General features: G+C 53.8%; 1 protein-coding gene across 3 annotated transcripts in view; it reads right to left on the bottom strand.

The window, feature by feature from the left end:
• Window positions 1-22,875, bottom strand: part of magi3a (membrane associated guanylate kinase, WW and PDZ domain containing 3a) — a 109,023-nt gene that overhangs the window by 9,751 nt on the left and 76,397 nt on the right. For all 3 annotated transcript variants that reach the window (XM_070859266.1, XM_070859267.1, XM_070859268.1), the window contains 11 exons: window positions 19,749-19,806; window positions 18,935-19,047; window positions 17,436-17,618; window positions 15,480-16,085; window positions 14,459-14,490; window positions 9,274-9,436; window positions 6,152-6,243; window positions 4,922-5,114; window positions 3,060-3,269; window positions 768-953; window positions 83-191 (listed from right to left, as the gene is read on the bottom strand). In XM_070859266.1, coding sequence (XP_070715367.1) covers window positions 83-191; window positions 768-953; window positions 3,060-3,269; window positions 4,922-5,114; window positions 6,152-6,243; window positions 9,274-9,436; window positions 14,459-14,490; window positions 15,480-16,085; window positions 17,436-17,618; window positions 18,935-19,047; window positions 19,749-19,806 — 1,945 coding nt within the window. The remainder of the gene's footprint in view (window positions 1-82; window positions 192-767; window positions 954-3,059; window positions 3,270-4,921; window positions 5,115-6,151; window positions 6,244-9,273; window positions 9,437-14,458; window positions 14,491-15,479; window positions 16,086-17,435; window positions 17,619-18,934; window positions 19,048-19,748; window positions 19,807-22,875) is intronic.

Raw genomic sequence — 22,875 nt, 5'->3', positions numbered from 1 at the left:
TCCAGTCTCACCCAACTCCTGCTCGAACGTGGAGCTGTCCGAGCTCCCTCGCCATCACCCAGCGAGTGCGCCGCGCTCTCACCTGTTGTCCAGTGTCGGCACATGCAGTGCGGGGGTCTGTCCCATGGGTTTGTGCTGCAGGGCCGGACTTTGTCGGGCGGAGCTGCCCCCAGACGGGGGGCCAGTCACATCTGGAAGGAAGACAGAGCGAACACGTGCGTTAAACAGGTCGAAGGCGCGCGAAGCTCAGCAGGGAGGGTACCGGTGACCGAACCTGCCACAATTGCAGGCAGCACTGACCGGGGTCTCACACATCAGCCGGTGAACACGGGCCGAGGGGGTGGGAGCACTTGGAGAACGCAATTCTTCCCCCTCCCCCCAGAACTCGAATAGGCTGCAGGCACAAGAGGCGAGGTTGTCACAATAGAACTGCCCCAATTCTCAGCGGCTGGCAAGAAAGAAAGATTTGCATTTATATAGCGCCTTTCACGACCAACGGATGTCTCAACGTCTTTCACAGCCAATTAAGTACTTTTGGAGTCACTGTTATAATGTGGGAAACACGGCAGCCAAATTTGCGCACAGCAAGCTCCCACAACAGCAATGTGATAATGACCAGATCATCTGTTTTAGTGATGTTGATTGAGGAATAAATATTGGCCCCAGGACACCGGGGAAAACTCCCCTGCTCTTCTTCGAAATAGTGCCCCCCCCAACCCAACCCCCCCCGAGAGATTGTAAAAGCAAGACGCCCTTTGACCGTGTACCTTCTTCAGGAGTGACGGTGAGAGTGACTGTCTGACCCGCGTCCTTGATCAGCTGGACGATGTCATGGTGCGGCATCTGGATGATGGACTGGCCGTTGACTGCCGAGATCCGATCAGTCACCTTCAGCTTCCCGCACCGATCGGCCGGGCTACCCTCGATGATGCGACCAATTTTGTGCGGCACCGCTGTCGGGAGAACAGGAAAGGGTTAATGCGAACGAGAGGAGAGAGAGATTTAGGGGTCCTGATCGTTTAAAGCTAGCGGGCAGGCTAATAAACAGGCTAATGGAATGTTGGCTTTTATCTCGAGGGGCTGGGAGTACAAAGGGGAGTAAAGTTATGTTACAGTTTGTATAAAGCTCTGGCCAGGTCCACCTGGAGTATCTGTGTTCAGAGTTAGGCCACGCCCGTCAGGAAGGATACATTGGCCTAGGAGGGGGAGACGTGCAGATTCATCACAATGATACCCGGGGGATAAAAGGGTTAAATTAGGACAGGTCACACAGACCGAGCTTGCATTCCTTTAAGTTTTGAAGATTAAAGGGTGATGTAATTGAGGTGTTTTAAGATGCTTAAAGGAGTTGATGGGGTAGATAGAGAGAAACTATTTCCTCTGTTGAGGGGAGTTCAGAACAAGGGGGCAGAACCTTAAAATTAGAGCCAGGCCTTTCAGGGGTGATGTCAGGAAGCACTTCTTCGCACAAAGGGAATTTGGAACTCTCTCCCCCAAAACGTTTAGGCTGGGCAGCAATTGAAACTTTCAAAACCAAGATGGATAGATTTGTATTGGGTGTGTATTAGGGGTTACAGAACCGAGACAAGTAGATGGAGTGAAGATACAAATCAGCCATAATTTCATTGAATGGTGGAACCGGCTTGAGGGGCTGAATGGGCTCCTCCTGCTCCTCTGATGGGCATTCAGAAGGGGAGTTATTCCTCAGAGTTGGATCCACACGCCCACCCCCCCCTTTTAAAGTTGTGTACCCCCCTCAACTTTTCAGATTTCACCATCCCCCCCAGCTATTAACACTCCTGGGGGGCGGGGGGGGATTGGGACAGAGCAGGTGCAGTGCCTGACCCTGGCCATTAGATGGCAGGCTACACTGAAAACTTGTAAGGAAAAATACTTGAAAAAAGTTGTACACGAGGGGAAAAAAAGTTTCGGTTTCACAATAGGCCTCAGTGGTAATTCCCTATGGGTAAAGACCAGAAGTGAATTAGCAACAAACTGAATGCCCATCACACATTTGTCATCAGCTTCACACACAGCACCTAAATAACCCATCTCCCCCAGCACCCTGTGTTACTGACTGTATCTCTACTGATGTTAATCCAGCTTCCCCTCACTGTCACTCAGTAACCCCTCTCCCCCAGCATACTTGTGCAGGGAATGACTGTATGGCTCTTTATTTTGTCACGTTTTGGCTGACAACTGCTGCGTACCCCAAGACCCTTTTAATTAACCTGCAATGGACCCCTCAGGTGGATGGTTCGATCACATGGTGCGACAATGAGCCACTCAGACTCATTGGGTTCCTGCTCCTGATCACCACCCAGTGACCATGCTGGATACTACAGGTATATGCTCTGCTGTGATGCCCACATGCTCAAATAGCTGGCAACACTCACCATCTAGGCTCAAACACAAAGAATGGGCACTAGGGTGACAGTCAGTGTGTGTGGGACCCGTACCCCAGCGAGAGTCAGTGTGTGTGGCACTGTACCCCAGCGAGAGTCAGTGTGTGTGGGACCCGTACCCCAGTGAGAGTCAGTGTGTGTGGCACTGTACCCCAGCGAGAGTCAGTGTGTGTGGGACCGTACCCCAGTGAGAGTCAGTGTGTGGGACCCGTACCCCAGTGAGAGTCAGTGTGTGTGGGACCCGTACCCCAGTGAGAGTCAGTGTGTGTGGCACTGTACCCCAGCGAGAGTCAGTGTGTGTGGGACAGTACCCCAGTGAGAGTCAGTGTGTGTGGGACCGTACCCCAGTGAGAGTCAGTGTGTGTGGGACCGTACCCCAGTGAGAGTCAGTGTGTGTGGGACCCGTACCCCAGTGAGAGTCAGTGTGTGTGGGACCCGTACCCCAGTGAGAGTCAGTGTGTGAGAGACCCGTACCGCAGTGAGAGTCAGTGTGTGTGGGACCGTACCCCAGTGAGAGTCAGTGTGTGTGGGACCGTACCCCAGTGAGAGTCAGTGTGTGTGGGACCGTACCCCAGCGAGAGTCAGTGTGTGTGGGACTGTACCCCAGCGAGAGCCCGCCTGCTGTCTCAGCCTGTGCCCCCACGATTTACTCACCCATAGTCGAGGGCCTGTTCTTCGAGGTGATGATGACAAAGCCGAAGCCCTCGGTCTCCTTGCGCTGCAGGACGATGTCATACGACTGTGCGGAGTCCGCTGGGTTGTGGCTGTGAGGCAGTTTGTGTGCGAGCTCCATGTGATTGGTCCCGGGAGAGCCGTTCTCCGCAGCTTCAGAACTCTCCTCCCGCCCATCGTCACGCTGGTCTTCTATCGGAGAAAAGCGCGAGAGTTACAGAGGACGGACCCGTCACACAGAGACGGGGCGAAGGGGAAGCAGAGTGCGAACCCTGGGTACATAGAACATGGCTTACGCCAGAGATCCACCAACAGTGAGCTCACAGGCAGGCATAAAGAATTTTATATCCATTTCTCGTTCTCGGGATATGGGCGTGACTAGCAAGGCCGACATTTCATAGAACTGTACAGCACAGGAGGCCATTCTGTGTCTGTGCCGGCTCTTTGAAAGAGGTCTCCAATTAGTCCCACTCTCCTGCTTTCCCCATAGCCCTGCAAATTTCTTCTTTTCAGTGATTCATCTAATTCCCTTTTGAATGTTATTATTGAATCTGCTTCCAACATCCTTTATTGCCCATCCCCAATTGCCCCTTGAGAAGGTGGTGGTGAGCCGCCTTCTTGAACCGCTGCAGTCCGTGTGGTGAAGGTGCTCCCACAGTGCTGTTCGGGAGGGAGTTCCAGGATTGTGACCCAGCGATGGTGAAGGAACGGCCGATATATTTCCCAGTCAGGATGGTGTGTGACTGGGAGGGGAACGTGGAGGTGGTGGTGTTCCCATGCACCTGCTGCCCTTGTCCTTCTAGGTGGTAGAGGTCGCGGGTTTGGGAGGTGCTGCCGAAGAAGCCTTGGCGAGTTGCTGCAGTGCATCTTGTAGATGGTACACACTGCAGCCAGGGTGCGCCGGTGGTGGAGGGAGTGAATGTTGAAGGTGGTGGATGGGGAGCCAATCAAGCAGCTGCTTTGTCCTGGATGGTGTCGAGCTTCTCGAGTGTTGTTGGAGCTGCACTCATCCAGGCAAGTGGGGAGTGTTCCATCACACTCCTGACTTGTGCCTTGTAGAAGGTGGTGGGGATTTGAGACGACGAGAACCTGCTCTTATAGCCACGGCATTTATGTCGCTGATCCAACTGTGCTCCTGGTCAATGATGTCCCTCAGAAGTAATGATTCTATTAATTTAGAATGGTATGGGGAATGGTCAGCGGGGTGGGACTAAGTGGATATCTCGGAGAGCTGGCACAGGCGCAATGGGCCAACAGGCCGCCTTCTGTGCTGTATAATCCTACGATTTTCTTCCCTTCTGAACTAAACGTTAGTTTGAGACACTCATTCTGCAGAAGAAGAATGCAAGAAATAGGAGTAGACCACTTGGCCCCTCAAGCCTGCTCTGCCATTCAATAAGATCATGGCTGATCTTCGATCTCAACTCCACTTTCCCCCTGATCTCCAGATTTCCCTCGAGTCCAAAAATCTATCAGTCTCGGTCTTGAATATACTCAAGAACTGATCATCCACAGCCCTCTGGGGCAGAGAATTCCAAAGGATCACAACCCTCAGAGTGAAGAAATTCCTGCTCATCTCGGTCTTAAATGGCCGACCCCTTATTCTGTGACTGTGACCCCTAGTCCAGCCAGGGGCAACAGCCTCTGTATCCACCCCGTCAATCCCCCTCACAATCATATGTTTCAAATGAAAGCCTCAGACTGACCATCGATGCGGGGACACTGCCAGCACTCCCCTCTCCCAGGAGTGGCAATGGTTTGAACGGGTGCTCCGCGCGCTCTCTCCTCTCCCCCCCCCCCACCACCCCGCCCCCAGGTCGGGTGCCCACTGCGCACATACTCACCAGAAGAAAGGACGGTTCTCCTCACCGACAGCAGCACCTGGCTGTTTCGAGTGGCGTTTTGCATCAAGTCCAGCACGAAGCGATGGGCCCTCCCTTTAACCGAGACTCCGTCGACACAGAGCAGCTCATCAGCCACACGGAGCCGCCCATCTCTCTCAGCCGCTCCCAGTGGGATTATCGCTCCGATTAAAACCTGATTTGGGGCGGGGGGGGGGGGGGTGGTGAAAGAATAAATGGTCATTTTACCCCAAATCTATAAGACTTGCAGCATTCTACATCACAGCAAGCGAATCTTGATGGCAGTAAGCCAACAGGCAGATTGCAGCCGGTGCTGAGCAAGTCTCTCTGACCCACAGCTACACAGAAAGCTACAGTATCAGGTCACACAGTGCCTTCAGGTCCCGAGTCCCTCCTGTCCATCACCACCTCACTTATATCACGCACTCACTCCACTGTGATTGTTCACAGCCAACCAATGTTTCCCCTAGTTTTTGGGTGGGAGGCCTCTTTAAGGGGCTGCTCGGCCCATTCACAGTTTCGCACACGTGGGAAATTTAACATTGGAAAAGCAGAGAGCTGCGCAGTCACGCCGAGAGAGAACATCGCTGCCAACCGATTCAATCTGCTGGTTTATATGGAAGAAAGGTTTAGGCAGTAACTGACTGACGGTTCCATTCACTAACTCCGAGGAGCAGGGGGCCATTCAGCCCCTCGAGCTGGTTCCCGCCATTCAATTAGATCGTGGCTGATCTGTACCTTAACTCCATTTACCCGCCGTGGTTGGGTAACCCTCAACACCCTTACCCAACAATATCCAGCAATATCAGTCTTGACATTTTCAGTTGACCCCCAGCCGCAACAGCTTTTTGGGGGTGAGTGTCCCGATTTCCACCCCTGTGTGAAGCGCTCACTCACTACTGCTGCAGTGAATCACCTCGGAGCTGCAGTCAGCAATTAGCAGTCACTCGAACTGCTTATGCTCTGTGCTCACAACAGCATGGCTGCAATTTATTATTTCCACAGATGGGGACGTGGTGACAGGAATGTGCTGCTGTGAAGTGCACACTCTACATGCAGCATCTCTGCAACCTGGTACCCCGCTGCACTCTCCCTCCCCCCGCTCCCCCCCATTAATAAGAGTCTAAACCTAAAGCAGTGTGGAACCAAGATCAAGGATCTTATATGGGGGGGGGAAAAGAGAGAGAAAGAGAAAAAGAGAAAGAAACTTACTGGTGTGTCCGGCCCATCACCACCCAGCACTCTGAATCCAAATCCACTCTCCAGCTTACGCAGAAAGATGTCGATATCCTTCGTATTCGGGGCTAAAGTCGGGGAAACATGAAGGGGGGGGGGGGGGTTAAGAGGTGATGCAGTAGTCAGTCCATGTGGCATGTAATCAAAGCAACTGGAATATTTACATAGCACAGCCGACCCAGCAAGTCAGAACGTCCTCTCTCCAAGCTCGAATCCATTGGCCAGGATGCAGTTCGGAGCGGGAGAGTCCCACACTCGCAGCCTGTATTGGGAGGGAGTCTGAAACCGCAGTCTGCTCCGGCAATTCCAGCCACCGAGTGAATGGTCAGACTGCGCTCCGTCTACTGGGCAATCGGCTCAGTCCTCAACCCGCAGGGCGCCCAGGGCAGAGTTCCGTCTGACCTCTGATCATGGTCAACTCCCAGAGAACAGGCACACGATGGATCGTACCCTGGGGTTCTAAACGGAATTGGGTTTGGGGGACTGTTTACTGACTAACTCCAAGTAATTGCTGGGTTCTTTTCTCTCCCTCTCTTCTCTCCTCTCCCCTCCCCCTCCTTTTCTCCCTCTCTCCCTCTGTGCATTAGATGTCCAAATATTGAGCAAAGATGCTGGTGTCAGGAAGTTTTTTGACACCCTCAGTCACTGGGTTGGGATCAAGAGCAGGAACTCTGTGTATTTGCGACTTTCACGACCACCAGATGTCCCAAAGCTCCTTACAGTCAAAGAAGTACTTTTTTTTTTGAACTGTAGTCACTGTTCTAATGTCGGAAACCCAGCAGCCAAATTGCGCACAGCAAGCTCCCACATACAGCAATGAGTTAAAGACCAGATCATCTGTTTTGGTGATGTTGGTTGAGGAATAAATATTGTCTAGGACATCGGGTAGAACTCCTCTGCTCCAGGGGTTGGCCATTCGGCCCCTCGAGCCTGCTCCGTCATTCAATGAGATCATGGCTGATCTTCCATCTCAATTCCACTTGCCTGCACTGTCCCCATATCTCTTGATTCCCTTAATATCTCAAAATCTATCAATCTCTGTTTGGAATATACTCAACGACTGAGACTCCACAGCCACCTGGGGTAGAGAATTCCAAAGATTCACCACCCTCTGAGTGAAGAAGTTTCTCCTCATCTCAGTCCTAAATGGCCGACCCTTTATTCTGAGACTGTGACCCCTGGTTCTAGACTCCCCAAGCCTGGGGAAACATCCTCCCTGCATCGACCCTGTCAAGCCCTGTAAGAATTTACGTTCACGAGAGAGAGAGAGAGAGAGAGGGCAGATGGGGCCTTGGTTTAACATCTCATCTGAAAGACGGCACTCCAACAGTGCAGCACTCCCTCACTGAAGTGTCAACCTAGATTTTTGTGCTCAAGTCTCTGGAGTGGAACTTGTACCCACAACCTTCTGATTCAGAGGCGAGAGTGCTACCCACTGAGCCACAGTCGACACTGTTCTCTACACTATCCCCAGGGGCAATTGGGTCAATAGCAGCATACCCCTGATGCTCTGCCAGATGGGACAGTTCAGCACAGACTAGGGGTGAAAGCTGGAAGCTTCCTTGGGTCTGCGTGGCAGAGACACGGACTAGATCCGCTCAAAAGCACTGGGGAAGCAAAGCAGAATCACAGTGTTAACGGGAAAACATCCCACTCCAAAAATGAAGGAAGATAACCCAGTCAGGACATCCAGTCAGTGAACAAAACGGTGTAGTACAACCCAGCATTTTCAGGGTCAGTGTGAATTAAAGTTGAGTTATTGGGTGCAGTAGCCCAATGGACGAGCAACAGCGAGATCGTGAGTTAAAATCCCACCAAGGATTGCCCTAAAATTACATTGAATTAATCTGGTGGGTTGGCACCAGCAAAATAACCGTGAAAAACTGGTTCATAGAAACATAGAAAATAGGTGCAGGAGTAGGCCATTCGGCCCTTCAAACCTGCACCACCATTCGATATGATCAAGGCTGATCATGCAACTTCAGTACCCCATTCCTGCTTTCTCTCCATACCCCTTGATCCCTTTAGCCGTAAGGGCCACATCTAACTTCCTTTTGAATATATCTAACGAACTGGCCTCAACAACTTTCTGCGGTAGAGAATTCCACAAGTTCACAACTCTCTGAGTGAAGAAGTTTCTCCTCATCTCGGTCCTAAATGGCTTACCCCTTATCCTTAGACTGTGACCCCTGGTTCTAGACTTCCCCAACATCAGGAACATTCTTCCTGCAACTAACCTGTCCAATCCCGTCAGAATTTTATATGTTTCTATGAGATCCCCTCTCATTCTTCTAAATTCCAGTGAATATAAGCCTAGTCGATTTAGTCTTTCTTCATATGACAGTCCTGCCATCCCGGGAATCAGTCTGGTGAACCCTTTGCTGCACTCCCTCAATAGCAAGAATGTCCTTCCTCAGATTAGGAGACCAATACACAATATTCAAGGTCCTGTACAACTGCAGTAAGACCTCCCTGCTCCTGTGCTCAAATCCTCTTGCTGTGAAGGCCAACATGCCATTTGCCTTCTTCACCGCCTGCTGTACCTGCATGCCAACTCACATCCTTCAGGGGACGGGAACCTGATGACAATCCCAGTGACCCCAGACTGACCCTAAATGGCTGACTCGCAATGCCCTCTAAAGTGTCTAGCAGTAACACAATGGTCTCAAGACGACCGCCCACCATAAGAAATAGGAGCAGGAGTCGGCCATTTGGCCCTTCGAGCCGACTTGACCATCACCATCTCAGGGCAACTAATGTGCCATTGTTAGAAACAGTATATACACACACATACATATATATATACACACACATACATATGCATATGCATATTTTTATATGTATAAAAATACACACAGACACACGATACGTCCCGTCTTTAGATGCTTCCCACCTTCCATACCTCCAGCCAGATATCATTTAGAAACAGCAGTGAGCAGAACGAGTCCCCATCACTGCCCCCTCGGGTCACAGCTTCCAACCAGAATCCCACAGTCCTAGTGAGGAGTAACGGATTCCCAATCCCGCCACCACTGTCTCTGGAGTTCGCAGCTTCCTATATTAACCCTCGCCGCACCGCTAACTCGAACTTCACTTACGTTTGCTGTCGAATATTGTCTTCGATTGTACGTACACCTCGGTGGGGTCACGTTTGGGGGAGGAGGGCCGCATGGCGTTGGGAGGGAAGGGCATGGGCTGAGGAAGGGGGAGGCCCGGGGAGAGATTCTGAGAATTCGCTTGACTGTCCTCTTGCTCCAAAGTCTAGGAGGCGGGGGGAGGGGGAAAAAGAGAGTCAGGAAAAAAAAAAGATTTAAAATTAAAAAAAAAATCTACAGAATACAAGGAAGTTAGGTAGAAAGCACCAATACACTGCAGCAATTGTGGGGCTCCCCACCTTTCTCGGTCACAATCCCAGGCCGTGGGAACCTTCTCTGTACCAGGCTTCCCTCCCTCTCGGCTATTCTACTGTGACCATTTACACATCCTCTGGATGTAGCTCGTTTCTTTACTTGACCCACTACCATGCGATTTTATCCTACACCATTATCCATTCCGTCATTCCTGCCCTCCACCAATATTCCCTCTCATTTTTTTCCCCCGTGCGCAGTCCCTTTAAATTTGATGCGTGACCGCGCGTGCATAGTAGCTCTTCCAGCTTGTGAGCAACCTGCGCAGGACCTCCGGACTGATGTGCAGCCATGCTCCCGCGCATCTTAGGGGGAAGGTTGCTCTCCGGCCTATCACAGACCCCACCACACTCCTCCCCCCATCCAGTACTTGTCTAGAATAGTTAAATCTCGAACATCTTGTAGTTCTGACGAAAGGTCACCGACCTGAAACGTTAACTCGGTCTTTCTCTCCAGATGCTCTCTGACCTGCCGAGTATTTCCAGTTGTTTCTGTTTTTCAGATTTCCAGAATCTGCAGTGATTTGTTTTCTTTGAGCCAATGTAAGTTTTATGTTCAGTACCAACCCAGGGCATTGATTCTACTGTTGCGGCCAAGTGTCACCTCAGGGACCAGAGTTTGAAATCCAGCCAGTATTAGGGGATTAAATCTCTTCCACTGTATGTGCCAGAGATACAGAGAAGCTAGATCATTCAGTGCCCCACTGTTTATTGAATGGGTCCATGGTGTGTATCTCCACTGCGCTACCCAAAGCCCACTCCATGTGTACAGTGTCCTGGTCTGTCTTAAGAGGTGAATGAAAGAAAGGGAGTGAATGAAACAGGAGGTAAATGTGAGAGCGAGAGCGAGGGAGGGAGGGAGGGAGGGAGGGAATAGAGAGCGAGGAGGGGGGGAAGAGAGCGCGAGGAGGGGGGGGAAGAGAGAGCGAGGGGGGGAAGAGAGAGCGAGGGGGGGGAAGAGAGAGCGAGGGGGGGGAAGAGAGAGCGAGGGGGGGAAGAGAGAGCGAGGGGGGGAAGAGAGAGCGAGGGGGGGAAGAGAGAGCGAGGGGGGGGAAGAGAGAGCGAGGGGGGGGAAGAGAGAGCGAGGGGGGGGGAAGAGAGAGCGAGGGGGGGGGAAGAGAGAGCGAGGGGGGGGGGAAGAGAGAGCGAGGGGGGGGAAGAGAGAGCGAGGGGGGGGAAGAGAGAGCGAGGGGGGGGAAGAGAGAGCGAGGGGGGGGGAAGAGAGAGCGAGGGGGGGGGAAGAGAGAGCGAGGGGGGGGGAAGAGAGAGCGAGGGGGGGGAAGAGAGAGCGAGGGGGGGGAAGAGAGAGCGAGGGGGGGGGAAGAGAGAGCGAGGGGGGGGAAGAGAGAGCGAGGGGGGGGAAGAGAGAGCGAGGGGGGGGAAGAGAGAGCGAGGGGGGGGAAGAGAGAGCGAGGGGGGGGAAGAGAGAGCGAGGGGGGGGAAGAGAGAGCGAGGGGGGGGAAGAGAGAGCGAGGGGGGGGAAGAGAGAGCGAGGGGGGGGAAGAGAGAGCGAGGGGGGGAAGAGAGAGCGAGGGGGGGGAAGAGAGAGCGAGGGGGGGAAGAGAGAGCGAGGGGGGGGAAGAGAGAGCGAGGGGGGGGAAGAGAGAGCGAGGGGGGGGAAAGAGAGAGCGAGGGGGGGGAAGAGAGAGCGAGGGGGGGGAAGAGAGAGCGAGGGGGGGGAAGAGAGAGCGAGGGGGGGGAAGAGAGAGCGAGGGGGGGGAAGAGAGAGCGAGGGGGGGGAAGAGAGAGCGAGGGGGGGGAAGAGAGAGCGAGGGGGGGAAGAGAGAGCGAGGGGGGGGAAGAGAGAGCGAGGGGGGGGAAGAGAGAGCGAGGGGGGGGAAGAGAGAGCGAGGGGGGGGAAGAGAGAGCGAGGGGGGGGAAGAGAGAGCGAGGGGGGGGAAGAGAGAGCGAGGGGGGGGAAGAGAGAGCGAGGGGGGGGAAGAGAGAGCGAGGGGGGGGAAGAGAGAGCGAGGGGGGGGAAGAGAGAGCGAGGGGGGGGAAGAGAGAGCGAGGGGGGGGGAAGAGAGAGCGAGGGGGGGGGGGGGAAGAGAGAGCGAGGGGGGGGGGGAAGAGAGAGCGAGGGGGGGGGGGAAGTGAGAGCGAGGGGGGGGGGGAAGTGAGAGCGAGGGGGGGGGGAAGAGAGAGCGAGGGGGGGGGAAGAGAGAGCGAGGGGGGGGAAGAGAGGGCGAGGGGGGGAAGAGAGGGCGAGGGGGGGAAGAGAGAGCGAGGGGGGGGAAGAGAGAGCGAGGGGGGGGAAGAGAGAGCGAGGGGGGGGAAGAGAGAGCGAGGGGGGGGAAGAGAGAGCGAGGGGGGGGAAGAGAGAGCGAGGGGGGGGAAGAGAGAGCGAGGGGGGGGAAGAGAGAGCGAGGGGGGGGAAGAGAGAGCGAGGGGGGGGAAGAGAGAGCGAGGGGGGGGAAGAGAGAGCGAGGGGGGGGGAAGAGAGAGCGAGGGGGGGGAAGAGAGAGCGAGGGGGGGGAAGAGAGAGCGAGGGGGGGGAAGAGAGAGCGAGGGGGGGGCAAGAGAGATCGAGGGGGGGGAAGAGAGAGCGAGGGGGGGCAAGAGAGATCGAGGGGGGGGCAAGAGAGATCGAGGGGGGGGCAAGAGAGATCGAGGGGGGGGCAAGAGAGATCGAGGGGGGGGGGAAGAGAGAGCGAGGGGGGGAAGAGAGAGCGAGGGGGGGGGCAAGAGAGATCGAGGGGGGGGGCAAGAGAGATCGAGGGGGGGGCAAGAGAGATCGAGGGGGGGGCAAGAGAGATCGAGGGGGGGGCAAGAGAGATCGAGGGGGGGGCAAGAGAGAGCGAGGGGGGGGCAAGAGAGAGCGAGGGGGGGGCAAGAGAGAGCGAGGGGGGGGCAAGAGAGATCGAGGGGGGGGCAAGAGAGATCGAGGGGGGGGGCAAGAGAGATCGGGGGGGGGGGCAAGAGAGATCGGGGGGGGGGCAAGAGAGATCGGGGGGGGGGGCAAGAGAGATCGGGGGGGGGGGCAAGAGAGATCGGGGGGGGGGCAAGAGAGATCGGGGGGGGGGGCAAGAGAGATCGGGGGGGGGGCAAGAGAGATCGGGGGGGGGAAGAGAGAGCGAGGGGAGAAGAGAGAGCGAGGGGGGGAAGAGAGAGCGAGGGGGGGAAGAGAGAGCGAGGGGGGGAAGAGAGAGCGAGGGGGGGAAGAGAGAGCGAGGGGGGGAAGAGAGAGCGAGGGGGGGAAGAGAGAGCGAGGGGGGGAAGAGAGAGCGAGGGGGGGAAGAGAGAGCGAGGGGGGGAAGAGAGAGCGAGGGGGGGAAGAGAGAGCGAGGGGGGGAAGAGAGAGCGAGGGGGGGAAGAGAGAGCGAGGGGGGGAAGAGAGAGCGAGGGGGGGAAGAGAGAGCGAGGGGGGGAAGAGAGAGCGAGGGGGGGAAGAGAGAGCGAGGGGGGGAAGAGAGAGCGAGGGGGGGAAGAGAGAGCGAGGGGGGGAAGAGAGAGCGAGGGGGGGAAGAGAGAGCGAGGGGGGGAAGAGAGAGCGAGGGGGGGAAGAGAGAGCGAGGGGGGGAAGAGAGAGCGAGGGGGGGAAGAGAGAGCGAGGGGGGGAAGAGAGAGCGAGGGGGGGAAGAGAGAGCGAGGGGGGGAAGAGAGAGCGAGGGGGGGAAGAGAGAGCGAGGGGGGGAAGAGAGAGCGAGGGGGGGAAGAGAGAGCGAGGGGGGGAAGAGAGAGCGAGGGGGGGAAGAGAGAGCGAGGGGGGGAAGAGAGAGCGAGGGGGGGAAGAGAGAGCGAGGGGGGGAAGAGAGAGCGAGGGGGGGAAGAGAGAGCGAGGGGGGGAAGAGAGAGCGAGGGGGGGAAGAGAGAGCGAGGGGGGGCAAGAGAGATCGAGGGGGGGCAAGAGAGATCGAGGGGGGGGCAAGAGAGAGCAAGGGGGGGAAGAGAGAGCGAGAAAGAGAGAGAGAGAGAGAGAGAGAAAGGGGAGAGAGGTCAACAAGAAAGAGGTGAACGAAGGAAAGGTGTGAACAAAACAAAGAATTTGCATTTATATAGCATCTTTCACGTCCTCAGGTTGTCCCAAAGCACTTTACAGCCAATGAAGTACTTTTGGAGTGTAGTCACTGTTGCAATGTGGGAAACGCGGCAGCCAATTTGCGCACAGCAAGCTCCCACACACAGCAATGTGATAATGACCGGATAATCTATTTTAGCGATGTTGATTGAGGGATAAATATTGGCCCTGGGACACCGGGGGGAACTCCCCTGCCCTTTTTCCAATAGTGGCCGTGGGATCTTTTACATCCACCTGAGGGGGCAGACGGGGCCTCGGTTTAATGTCTCATCCGAAAGACAGTACCTCAGACAGTGCACACTCCCTCAGCACTGGCACTGGAGTGTTAGGCTAGATTTTATGCTCAAGTCTCTGGCAAGAGTCACAGCTGTTACTTTACACCCGTGTGCACGTACACACAACATTTCTGCATCCGCACTGTACGTGTTTAGGTTCGATTGTGGGATGGCACGCAGCTGTCTTCGATTATCGCAAAATATTGAAAAAGACAAAACCACGCTCCATTGACTGCACCGTAACGAGGGGATTGGTGAGATTTTGAACCAGAGAGTGGGATAAGGAATTTTTCAGAAGCACCGTCAGTGGCCCAGTGAATAAAAGCTCTGCTCAGACCAGCAGCGCGTCTGACTGATCAGCAGGCCCCTGGTTCAACGCCCCAAGGCCAGTTGGATTGGTAATGAGAATGTTACAATTGGTTTCAGCACATCTGCATTGCCTGGGGGGGCGAGGGTAAGTCAGCCTGGGATCCTGCTCCTAAACACTATCGGGTTAACTCCCGCTGGGAGGGACCTGAATGAATGCAAAGAGCCCCTGATACCACTTCCTCTAGTGTTAGCAAAATAAAAGCTTTGAAACTTACGGTTTTTATAATTTTAGCAGGTGAAGAAGGACCTGTAAAGAGAACAGAAAACACATTAACAGGAATGAGAAAGGGGAGGGGGAGGGGCAGAGAAATGGCAAGGGAGAGAAGGGGGGGGGTGGGGGAGAGAGAGAGAAAGGGAAGAGAGCGGCGAGCAGGGGGTGGGGGGGGGGCGGGAGAGAAGGGGTGGGGGGGGGGCGGGAGAGAAGGGGTGGGGGGGGCGGGAGAGAAGGGGTGGGGGGGCGGGAGAGAAGGGGTGGGGGGGGGCGGGAGAGAAGGGGTGGGGGGGGGCGGGAGAGAAGGGGTGGGGGGGGCGGGGAGAGAGAGAGGGGGTGGGGGGGGGAGAGAGAGAGGGGGTGGGGGGGGAGAGAGGGGGGGGGCGGGAGAGATGGGGTGGGCGCGGGAGAGAAGGGGGGTGGGAGAGAGTGAGGAGGGGGTGGGGGGTTGGGAGAGAGGAGAGGGGTAAGGTTTGACAGCAGGTCTGAGCTCACAGATATTACTAGGATAACCTCAGCTGAATCCACAATTTGCTCTATACGAATCTGGTTTGATGCAGCACATCCTTCATCAATACACGAATGTGGGAGATTTACATAACGGGGTTTGTGCAGGAGTTCAGGGCGAGAAGGGTTGACCACAGTGAACCCAGAACACTATTTGCATTTTAATTCGGAGCTCCATGCAGTCAGTTATTTCACTCAATGCTGTATTTCACTGGGCTCCGAGTATTTTGCTCTTTCACCTGTTTGGACACAAGTGCCATGTAAAGAGGTTAAATTTGCCGTGAGACAGAGGAAAAAAGGACGGGAAGCAGCGGGCTGGGATTGGAACTGAGGACGAATGCATAAAATGTGTAGCACAGAAACAGGCCGACCCCTTGTTATCACCTGTGTAAATCTATTTTTTGTTATGTGCAGACCAGAACTGTACATCGAGACCGAGTGAGCTAAACGGACACGTAAAATCTTTTTAACAGGAAGGTTTCGATTAGCAATTAGTTGAGAATAGCGTGCGGACTAACCTCTCTGCACCAGCAGGGATATTTCGCTGCCCACAGGCCACTCCTTGAGGATGTTGACCACCTGGGTGTGGTTGAGCTGCTGCATGCTCTGCTGGTTGATGTCCTTGATCACGTCACCCTTCTGCAGACCCCGGCACCACTGACTGTCCAGGATCATCTTCACCTTCTGGCCGGCCGGACTGTCCGCGATAGCGAAGCCGAAGCCCTTCGGCCCCTTCAGCAGCGGGATGGTCAGCGTCTCGGGCTGCGAGCCGCCCGACGAGGTCACGGAGGACCGGTCCTCGGCCGAGCCCAGGTACGGCCCGTTCAAACGCTCGGCGACAGCGGCGTCGCTGTCGTTGTGATCGGCCGGGCCGGGCAGAGGCTGCAGGTTCAGGCCCCCGCCCCCGCCCCCGGTCTGCTTCCCCGCCATGGGCAGCCCTTCCAGGACAGGGGTGGCAGTCACCACGTCGAGGGTCGGCACCTGGGCATCGGTGGGAAGCGGGTAACCGCGGCACAGGATCAGCTTCACCGTCTGATTGATGGGGACGGACTGGAAAAGCTGCACAACATCAGCGTGAGTCTGCCCCAGGACGCAAGTGCTGTTTATGTACACAATGACATCACCTGTCGATAAAGAGTGCAAAGCACACACATTAGCCAAATGAGTGCACAATCAGATCCACGTACACCAGACAGTGGTATGCACAGTGAGGCAACTCCACAGCTTTATCTGCACGAAAATAAATAAGTGATTTAGTAACTGCGTGGAGAACCAACAAACGTGAAGAAATACGCTGTCTGCCCAGACCATTACCCTTCCACTGGCATTGGTTTCCAGGGCCGTTCCACGCAGTCCCTTGTCCCAGTGTCACCGCCACATGCACCCAAAGGCCTCTTCAACTCGGTCTCACTCAAGAAGCTCCAGTCTCCAGAACCTGCGTCCCCTCCCTGCCCCGTCCCCTCCCCCTATGGTCTACCGTCCCCCAGTCCCAACCCCCCCCCCCCTGTTCTACCGTCCCCAGTCCCAATTCCCCCCCCCACCCCCATGGTCTACAGTTCCCCAATCCTCCCGTGGTCTACAGTTCCCCAATTCCCCCCATGGTCTACAGTTCCCCAATTCCACTCCCTCCATGGTCTACAGTTCCCCACTCCCCCCACGATCTACAGTTCCCCACTCCCCCCACGGTCTACAGTTCCCCACTCCCTCCATGGTCTACAGTTCCCCACTCCCCCCACGGTCTACAGTTCCCCAATCCCTCCATGGTCTACAGTTCCCCACTCCCTCCACGGTCTACAGTTCCCCAATCCCTCCATGGTCTACAGTTCCCCACTCCCCCCACGGTCTACAGTTCCCCAATCCCTCCATGGTCTACAGTTCCCCAGTCCCACTCTCCCCATGGTCTATTGTTGTCCCACTCTCCCCATGGTCTATTGTTGGCCCACTCTCCCCATGGTCTACTGTTGTCCCACTCTCCCCATGGTCTACTGTTGTCCCACTCTCCCCATGGTCTACTGTTGTCCCACTCTCCCCATGGTCTATTGTTGTCCCACTCTCCCCATGGTCTATTGTTGTCCCACTCTCCCCATGGTCTATTGTTGTCCCACTCTCCCCATGGTCTATTGTTGTCCCACTCTCCCCATGGTCTATTGTTGTCCCACTCTCCCCATGGTCTATTGTTGTCCCACTCTCCCCATGGTCTATTGTTGTCCCACTCTCCCCATGGTCTACTGTTGTCCCACTTTCCCCATGGTCTATTGTTGTCCCACTCTCCCCATGGTCTACTGTTGTCCCACTCTCCCCATGGTCTATTGTTGTCCCACTCTCCCCATGGCCTACTGTTGTCCCAATCCCCCAATGGTCTACTATTCCCACTCCTCCCCCCTGCACGTGGTTACACCATTGTGGGGGAAGCTCTTTGACCGTGTCGAGTCTGGAAATGGCCAATAAGGTTCAGTAGGAAACACGTCACTTGCCTGCCACCATGTTGCCCTCGTGAGCAGCAGGGCCGTCCTGAATCACATTCTTCACCTGCAGGAACTCGTCCGGGCTGTCCCCTCCAATGATCGTGAAGCCAAACCCCATGGTGCTCTTCTGCAGCGTGGTCCTGACGAGCATCCCCTGGAGGTGGGAGGGGTCCCGAGTAAACATCGGCCTCTCTGGGGCGGGGAGAGAGAAGCAACAAGAATTCAATTGGAAAAGTGGCGGCTAGACCGTGCCTTCAGCTGCCTGGGCCCCAAGCTCTGGAATTCTTTCCTCGCCTCTCGACCTCCCTTGCCTTCTTTAAGATGTTCCTTAAAACAACCCAAATAGCCCTTGCTCTACAAACATAAACTGGAGTGAGGCGTGTGGGTACGAGGCTTTGGGTCGGTGGCGGTTTTGTGAACATTAAGGGCTCGAGCGATCTCAAATGTTCCAGGCGGAACAAATATTTCCACTGGCAAATATTTGCTTTAAATTATTCATTAAACTGCTGACCTAGGAAACTGACTGCCTCCCTCAGCAACCTTCACACTTACCCCTCTTCTTCTCTCTATCCCTCCACCCCCCCCACTCTGTATTTCCCCTCGCCCTCCTCCCGTCTCATCAGAGAATCATAGAATGGTTACAGCACATGAAGGCAGCCCTTCAGCTAGTCCCTCTCCCCCGCCCTTTCCCCGTAGCCCTGCAATTTTCTTCCCCTCAGATACTTATCTAACTCCCTTTTGAAAGATTAAATGGAGTCTGCCTCCTCCCCCTTTTCAGCCAGTGCATTCCAGATCTTAACCACTCCGTGCACAAATAAGTGTTTTTCTTGCGTCGCCTTTGGTTCTTTTGCCAATCACCTTAAACCTGTGACCTCTGGTCCTCGACCTTTCTGCCAATGGGAACAGTTGCTCTCTACCTACTCTGTCCCGACCACTCATGATCTTGAACACCTCGATCAAATCTTCTCTGCTTTAAGGAGAACAACCCCAGCTTCTCCAGTCTATCAACGTAACAAAAGTCCCTCATTCCTGGAAACATTCTCGGAAATCTTTTCTGTACCTTCTCCAAGGCATCTCGGGCACTGTGACAGAACAAGAACTTTGTGATGAATTCGGATTTTTTAAAGTGTCTACAGAATCATAGAAATTTACGGCACACAAGGAGGCCATTTAGCCCGTTGTGTCTGTGCCGTTCAAGGTTACACATAATGCAGGGATGAGGGGATGGGCAAGCCTGGACTGTGTGTGCATGGTGGGCAGATTTAACCAGGTTGCATGCATTTAGAAAGCAAAAGGGAAGGGAAAAGGAAACACAAGATTACCTTGCAATCAGTGGGCAGCAGTCCATTCTAAAAGCTACTTTTGAGGAAAACAAAACAGAAGTGGGAGAGCGATTAGCTGAATTGGGTGCGTGTTCTCTGTGTGGTGGGATTCGCAGCTCAGAGCTGTTCCAAGGTGCTTTACAGCCAAAGATCATGAAAGGCGCTATAGAAATGCAAGTCCTGTACCTGGCCGCTGATCCCCGTGCACCCCTCGCTGACTGTCCCGCTGAAGGATCAGCTGCTTTTTCCGCTTTGCTTCAATAACCGGGTTCTCAAACTGGGTCCTCTGGTTTATGTGGCTGAAGAGAAAGAGGAGGGTCAACAGGAGAGAGAAAGATAACTTGGTATGAGCAACATGGTGCACCTCCATCAGCAGATATCCCCCACCACCTCCCCCGAGTCACGCAGGGTTTCGGCTACCCGAGTGATTTTGTGTACTGGGATAAAGTGACTCAATCAAGGCGCTATCAATGCTGGATTGTGCTGTCCGAGTTACTCGACCTTTTCCTAGACATCGCGCAGAAACAGAAGCCACTTGGTCAGTTGGGTAAGTATCCAGAAATTGACTCGGGGCAATAGGGAAGGGGGCGAAGGGGATGGGGGGGGGCGCGGAGGGAGGGGCGAACGGGGCGAGGAGGGGGGGGGGGAGAACGGGGCGAGGACGGGGCGAGGAGGGGGGGCGGACGGGGGAGGAGGGGGGGCGGGTGGGGCGAGGAGGGGGGGCGGGCGGGGCGAGGAGGGGGGGCGGGCGGGGCGAGGAGGGGGGGCGGGCGGGGCGAGGAGGGGGGGCGGGCGGGGCGAGGAGGGGGGGGCGGGCGGGGCGAGGAGGGGGGGGGCGGGCGGGGCGAGGAGGGGGGGGGGGCGGGGCGAGGAGGGGGGGCGGGCGGGGCGAGATAGCAGAGGAATCGAGGTGCAAAGGCCCTTCAGTAGAATGTTTGGCGTCTAAAATGCTGGGGCTAATGAACAGATCTAGTTATACCTTTTCGGGGGGGCAACTTACTCAATGTAGTAGAAACCATAGACAGGATCGCTGATCTTTTCCCAGCCGTACGGAAGCTCTACAAATTTGAGAATCAAAAACAGTATCATCAATACGGCAACTGATTCGTCAACTCCGCACCAAGTACAGACAACAGCAACACACGACAACACACAGCAAGCGCAGCTCAGGCCTCGTGCTACGAGTGGGAATCAGCTGCTTCATTTACCCTGCTCTTACAGTCCTGGTTTAACACGCTATGTCTCTTGTGCAGGCATCAGTTGATCAAGAGTTGGCTTGGACGTGGGAAGAGTAGAGGGCATCTCGAACGAATCTAGCGGTGAGATGGTCACTTGCATGGTGGGTAGGGGGCTGGGTCTACAGACGTTGACTAGATGGACTTCCATAACACACTTGATAAGGTTCTACACAAGAGATTAGCAAAAATGAGAGCACATGGTGTTGGAGGTAACCTTGTTAAATAGGCGGGAATTGGTTGGAGAGAGTGGGGATAAAGCATTTGTTCTGTGATTGGCTGAATGTGACAAGTGACGTTCCCCAGGGATCCATACTAGGGCCTCAGCTTTTCACCAGATATATTAATGACCTGGGTGAAGAAATAGTGCTGTATATCCAAGTTTGCAAATGACACGAAGTTCGGAGGAGCCATATGTTGTGTGTTGGGAGGAGGAAGTTACTAAGGGACATAGACAGACTAAGTGAGTGCACAAAACTGTGGCAGATGGAGTTAAGTGTGTGAAGTCATCCACTTTGGATCAGAGAAATACAAATCGTAATATTTTCTTAACGGTGAGAGACGTGGAGTCATGGATGAGCAAAGGAATTTGGGTGTCCATGTACACAAGTCACTAAAAACTATTGCATAGGTATAAACAGTAATCAAAAAAACTAATGGAACAGCCGCCTTTATTCTCAAGGGGGCTTGGAATTTAAGTGCCTTGCCCAACTGGAATAAGTGCATTCAGTTCTGGGCCCTGCACCCCATGAAGGATATATGGGCCTTGGAGGGAGTGCGGTGCAGATTCACCAGAATGATACCGGGGCTTAAGAACGTTACATTAGGGAGAGAGGTTGCATAAAGTTGGCTTGTATTCCCTCGAGCTTACAAGGTCGGGGGGGGGGGTGATCTAATCCAAGGTTTCCAAAATGATTAAGGGATTCGATAGGGTAGATAGAGAGAAACTATTCCCTTTGGTGGGGGAATCTAGAACAAGATGGCAGAATCTGAAAATCAGAGCCAGCCGTTCAGGAAGCACTTTTTCAAACAAAGGGCAGTAGGAAGCTGGGAGTCAACAGAAACATTCAAGACCAAGATTGCTAGATTTTTGTTGGGCAAGGGTCTCGAGAGATATGGATCAAATGCAGGAAAATGGAGTTAGGATACAGATCAACCATATTCTAACTGAATGGTGGAACAGGCTCGAGGGGCAGTTCCAGTTCCTAGGACTCTTATAATTGAACCAGGGCACACAGATGTATTCAGTCCCCAACTCAAAGGGCTGTAAATCTTTGGAATTCTCTAACCTAGAGGGCTGTGGATGCTCAGCCGTTGAGTATATCCAAAACAGAGAATGATATATTTTTAGATTCTAAGGGAACCAAGGGATATGGGGATAGTGCAGGAAGGTGGGATAATGCGGAAAGGTGCAGGCAGAAGATCAGCCATGGTCTTAATGAATGGCGGAGCAGACGAGAAGGGCCAAAAGGTCTACTCCTGTTTATTTTGAAGTCACACATTCAGCCCATGTTTTGATTTCCATTATAAATTTCTATGTCCTGATTTATAACGGACACTGATTTGTTGGTGCTGCAGCACCTCCAACTGGCAGGAAGATGTAATTGCAGTGCAAGACGTTTACATAGCCAGGTGCCATTATGCGTGGACACAGCAGTTTATATTAGGAAAAGTTGATGCAGAAAGTGCAGGCGAATAAAAGATTGCTTTGAACATGTCTACAAAAATGTAAGCACACATCAGTTGTGTTTCAGGTGTCACATGAGCATATTTCCAAATCTGTGTCATACTTAAAAAATGTAAAACAAAGCATCTCAATGTTCTGATTCTGGATTAGTAACCCAGAGGTTGAGATCAAATCTAATCGTGGCCAAGTTGGGAAACTGGATTCAATAAATCTGGGATATCGTGGGCTAGCACCAGACAAAATAACCGTGAAAGCTGTCGGAAAACCCCAAATGATTCCCTAATGTCCTTCAGGGAAGGGAATCTGTCCCCCCCCTACCAGTCTGGCCTACACGTGACTCCAATCCCACACGGTTAATGCCCTCAGGACGGGCAATACATGCAGCCTTGCCAGCATCACCCCACAACCAGAGAATACATTTTAAAAACCTTATTGACTTGAGCATCTGCCAAGATCAATCAGCTGCTAACGGACTGGAGCAAAGCACTTGAGCAATTACGCCTTGTGGCCTTAGAGACACCAAGTTACACAGGCAATGCATTGCGCATTGCAGGTATAATATTCTATCCTGGTAAAGAAAGCACGTCCTTGACCAACAGTGAGGTCATTGGGAAACCCACCAGCACCGATAAGACAGACAGAACTTGAGCCCACACCACTTAAATACTTATTGTCCAGGCTGCCAAGCTAGAGGTCGTTAATCCTCAAGGACGAGGCGTAGAATAGAAAGGGAGGGCCAATCACTGACTCCCTGCAGGACCCAACGACTGTCGATCAGAAAGGTACGCCCCATTCTTTTTAATCAGTCCTATGTTCTCCCCTCGATTCCTGTGGCTTTTAGTTTAATGAAAAATCTATGTGGATCAAAACATTCTGAAATCCCAATTGAAGTATATTGCATCTAGTGCCAACTTGGCTCAGTGGTCACGGTCTCGCTTGGGTTCAAGCTCCGCTCCAGAACAAAAAAAGTCCAGGCCAAAACCCCAATGCAGTACTGAAGGAGTGCTGCATTGTCAGAGGTGCCGTCTTTCGAATGAGATGTTAAATGTTGACCCCCATCTGCCTGTTAAAGTGAATAAAAAGATCCCATGCTCCGACTGGGAGAGGTTTTCCCCAGTGTCAAGAGTAACATTTATCCCTCCATCACCAAAAATGGATTATCCGGTTATTCATCCCATTGCTGTTTGTGGGAGCTGGCTGTGCAC

Source organism: Pristiophorus japonicus, chromosome 17 (genome assembly GCF_044704955.1).
Source record: "Pristiophorus japonicus isolate sPriJap1 chromosome 17, sPriJap1.hap1, whole genome shotgun sequence".
NCBI lineage: Eukaryota > Metazoa > Chordata > Chondrichthyes > Pristiophoridae > Pristiophorus > Pristiophorus japonicus.
Note: the sequence above shows the minus strand (reverse complement) of the source record. Positions and strands in the feature narration are given on the sequence as shown.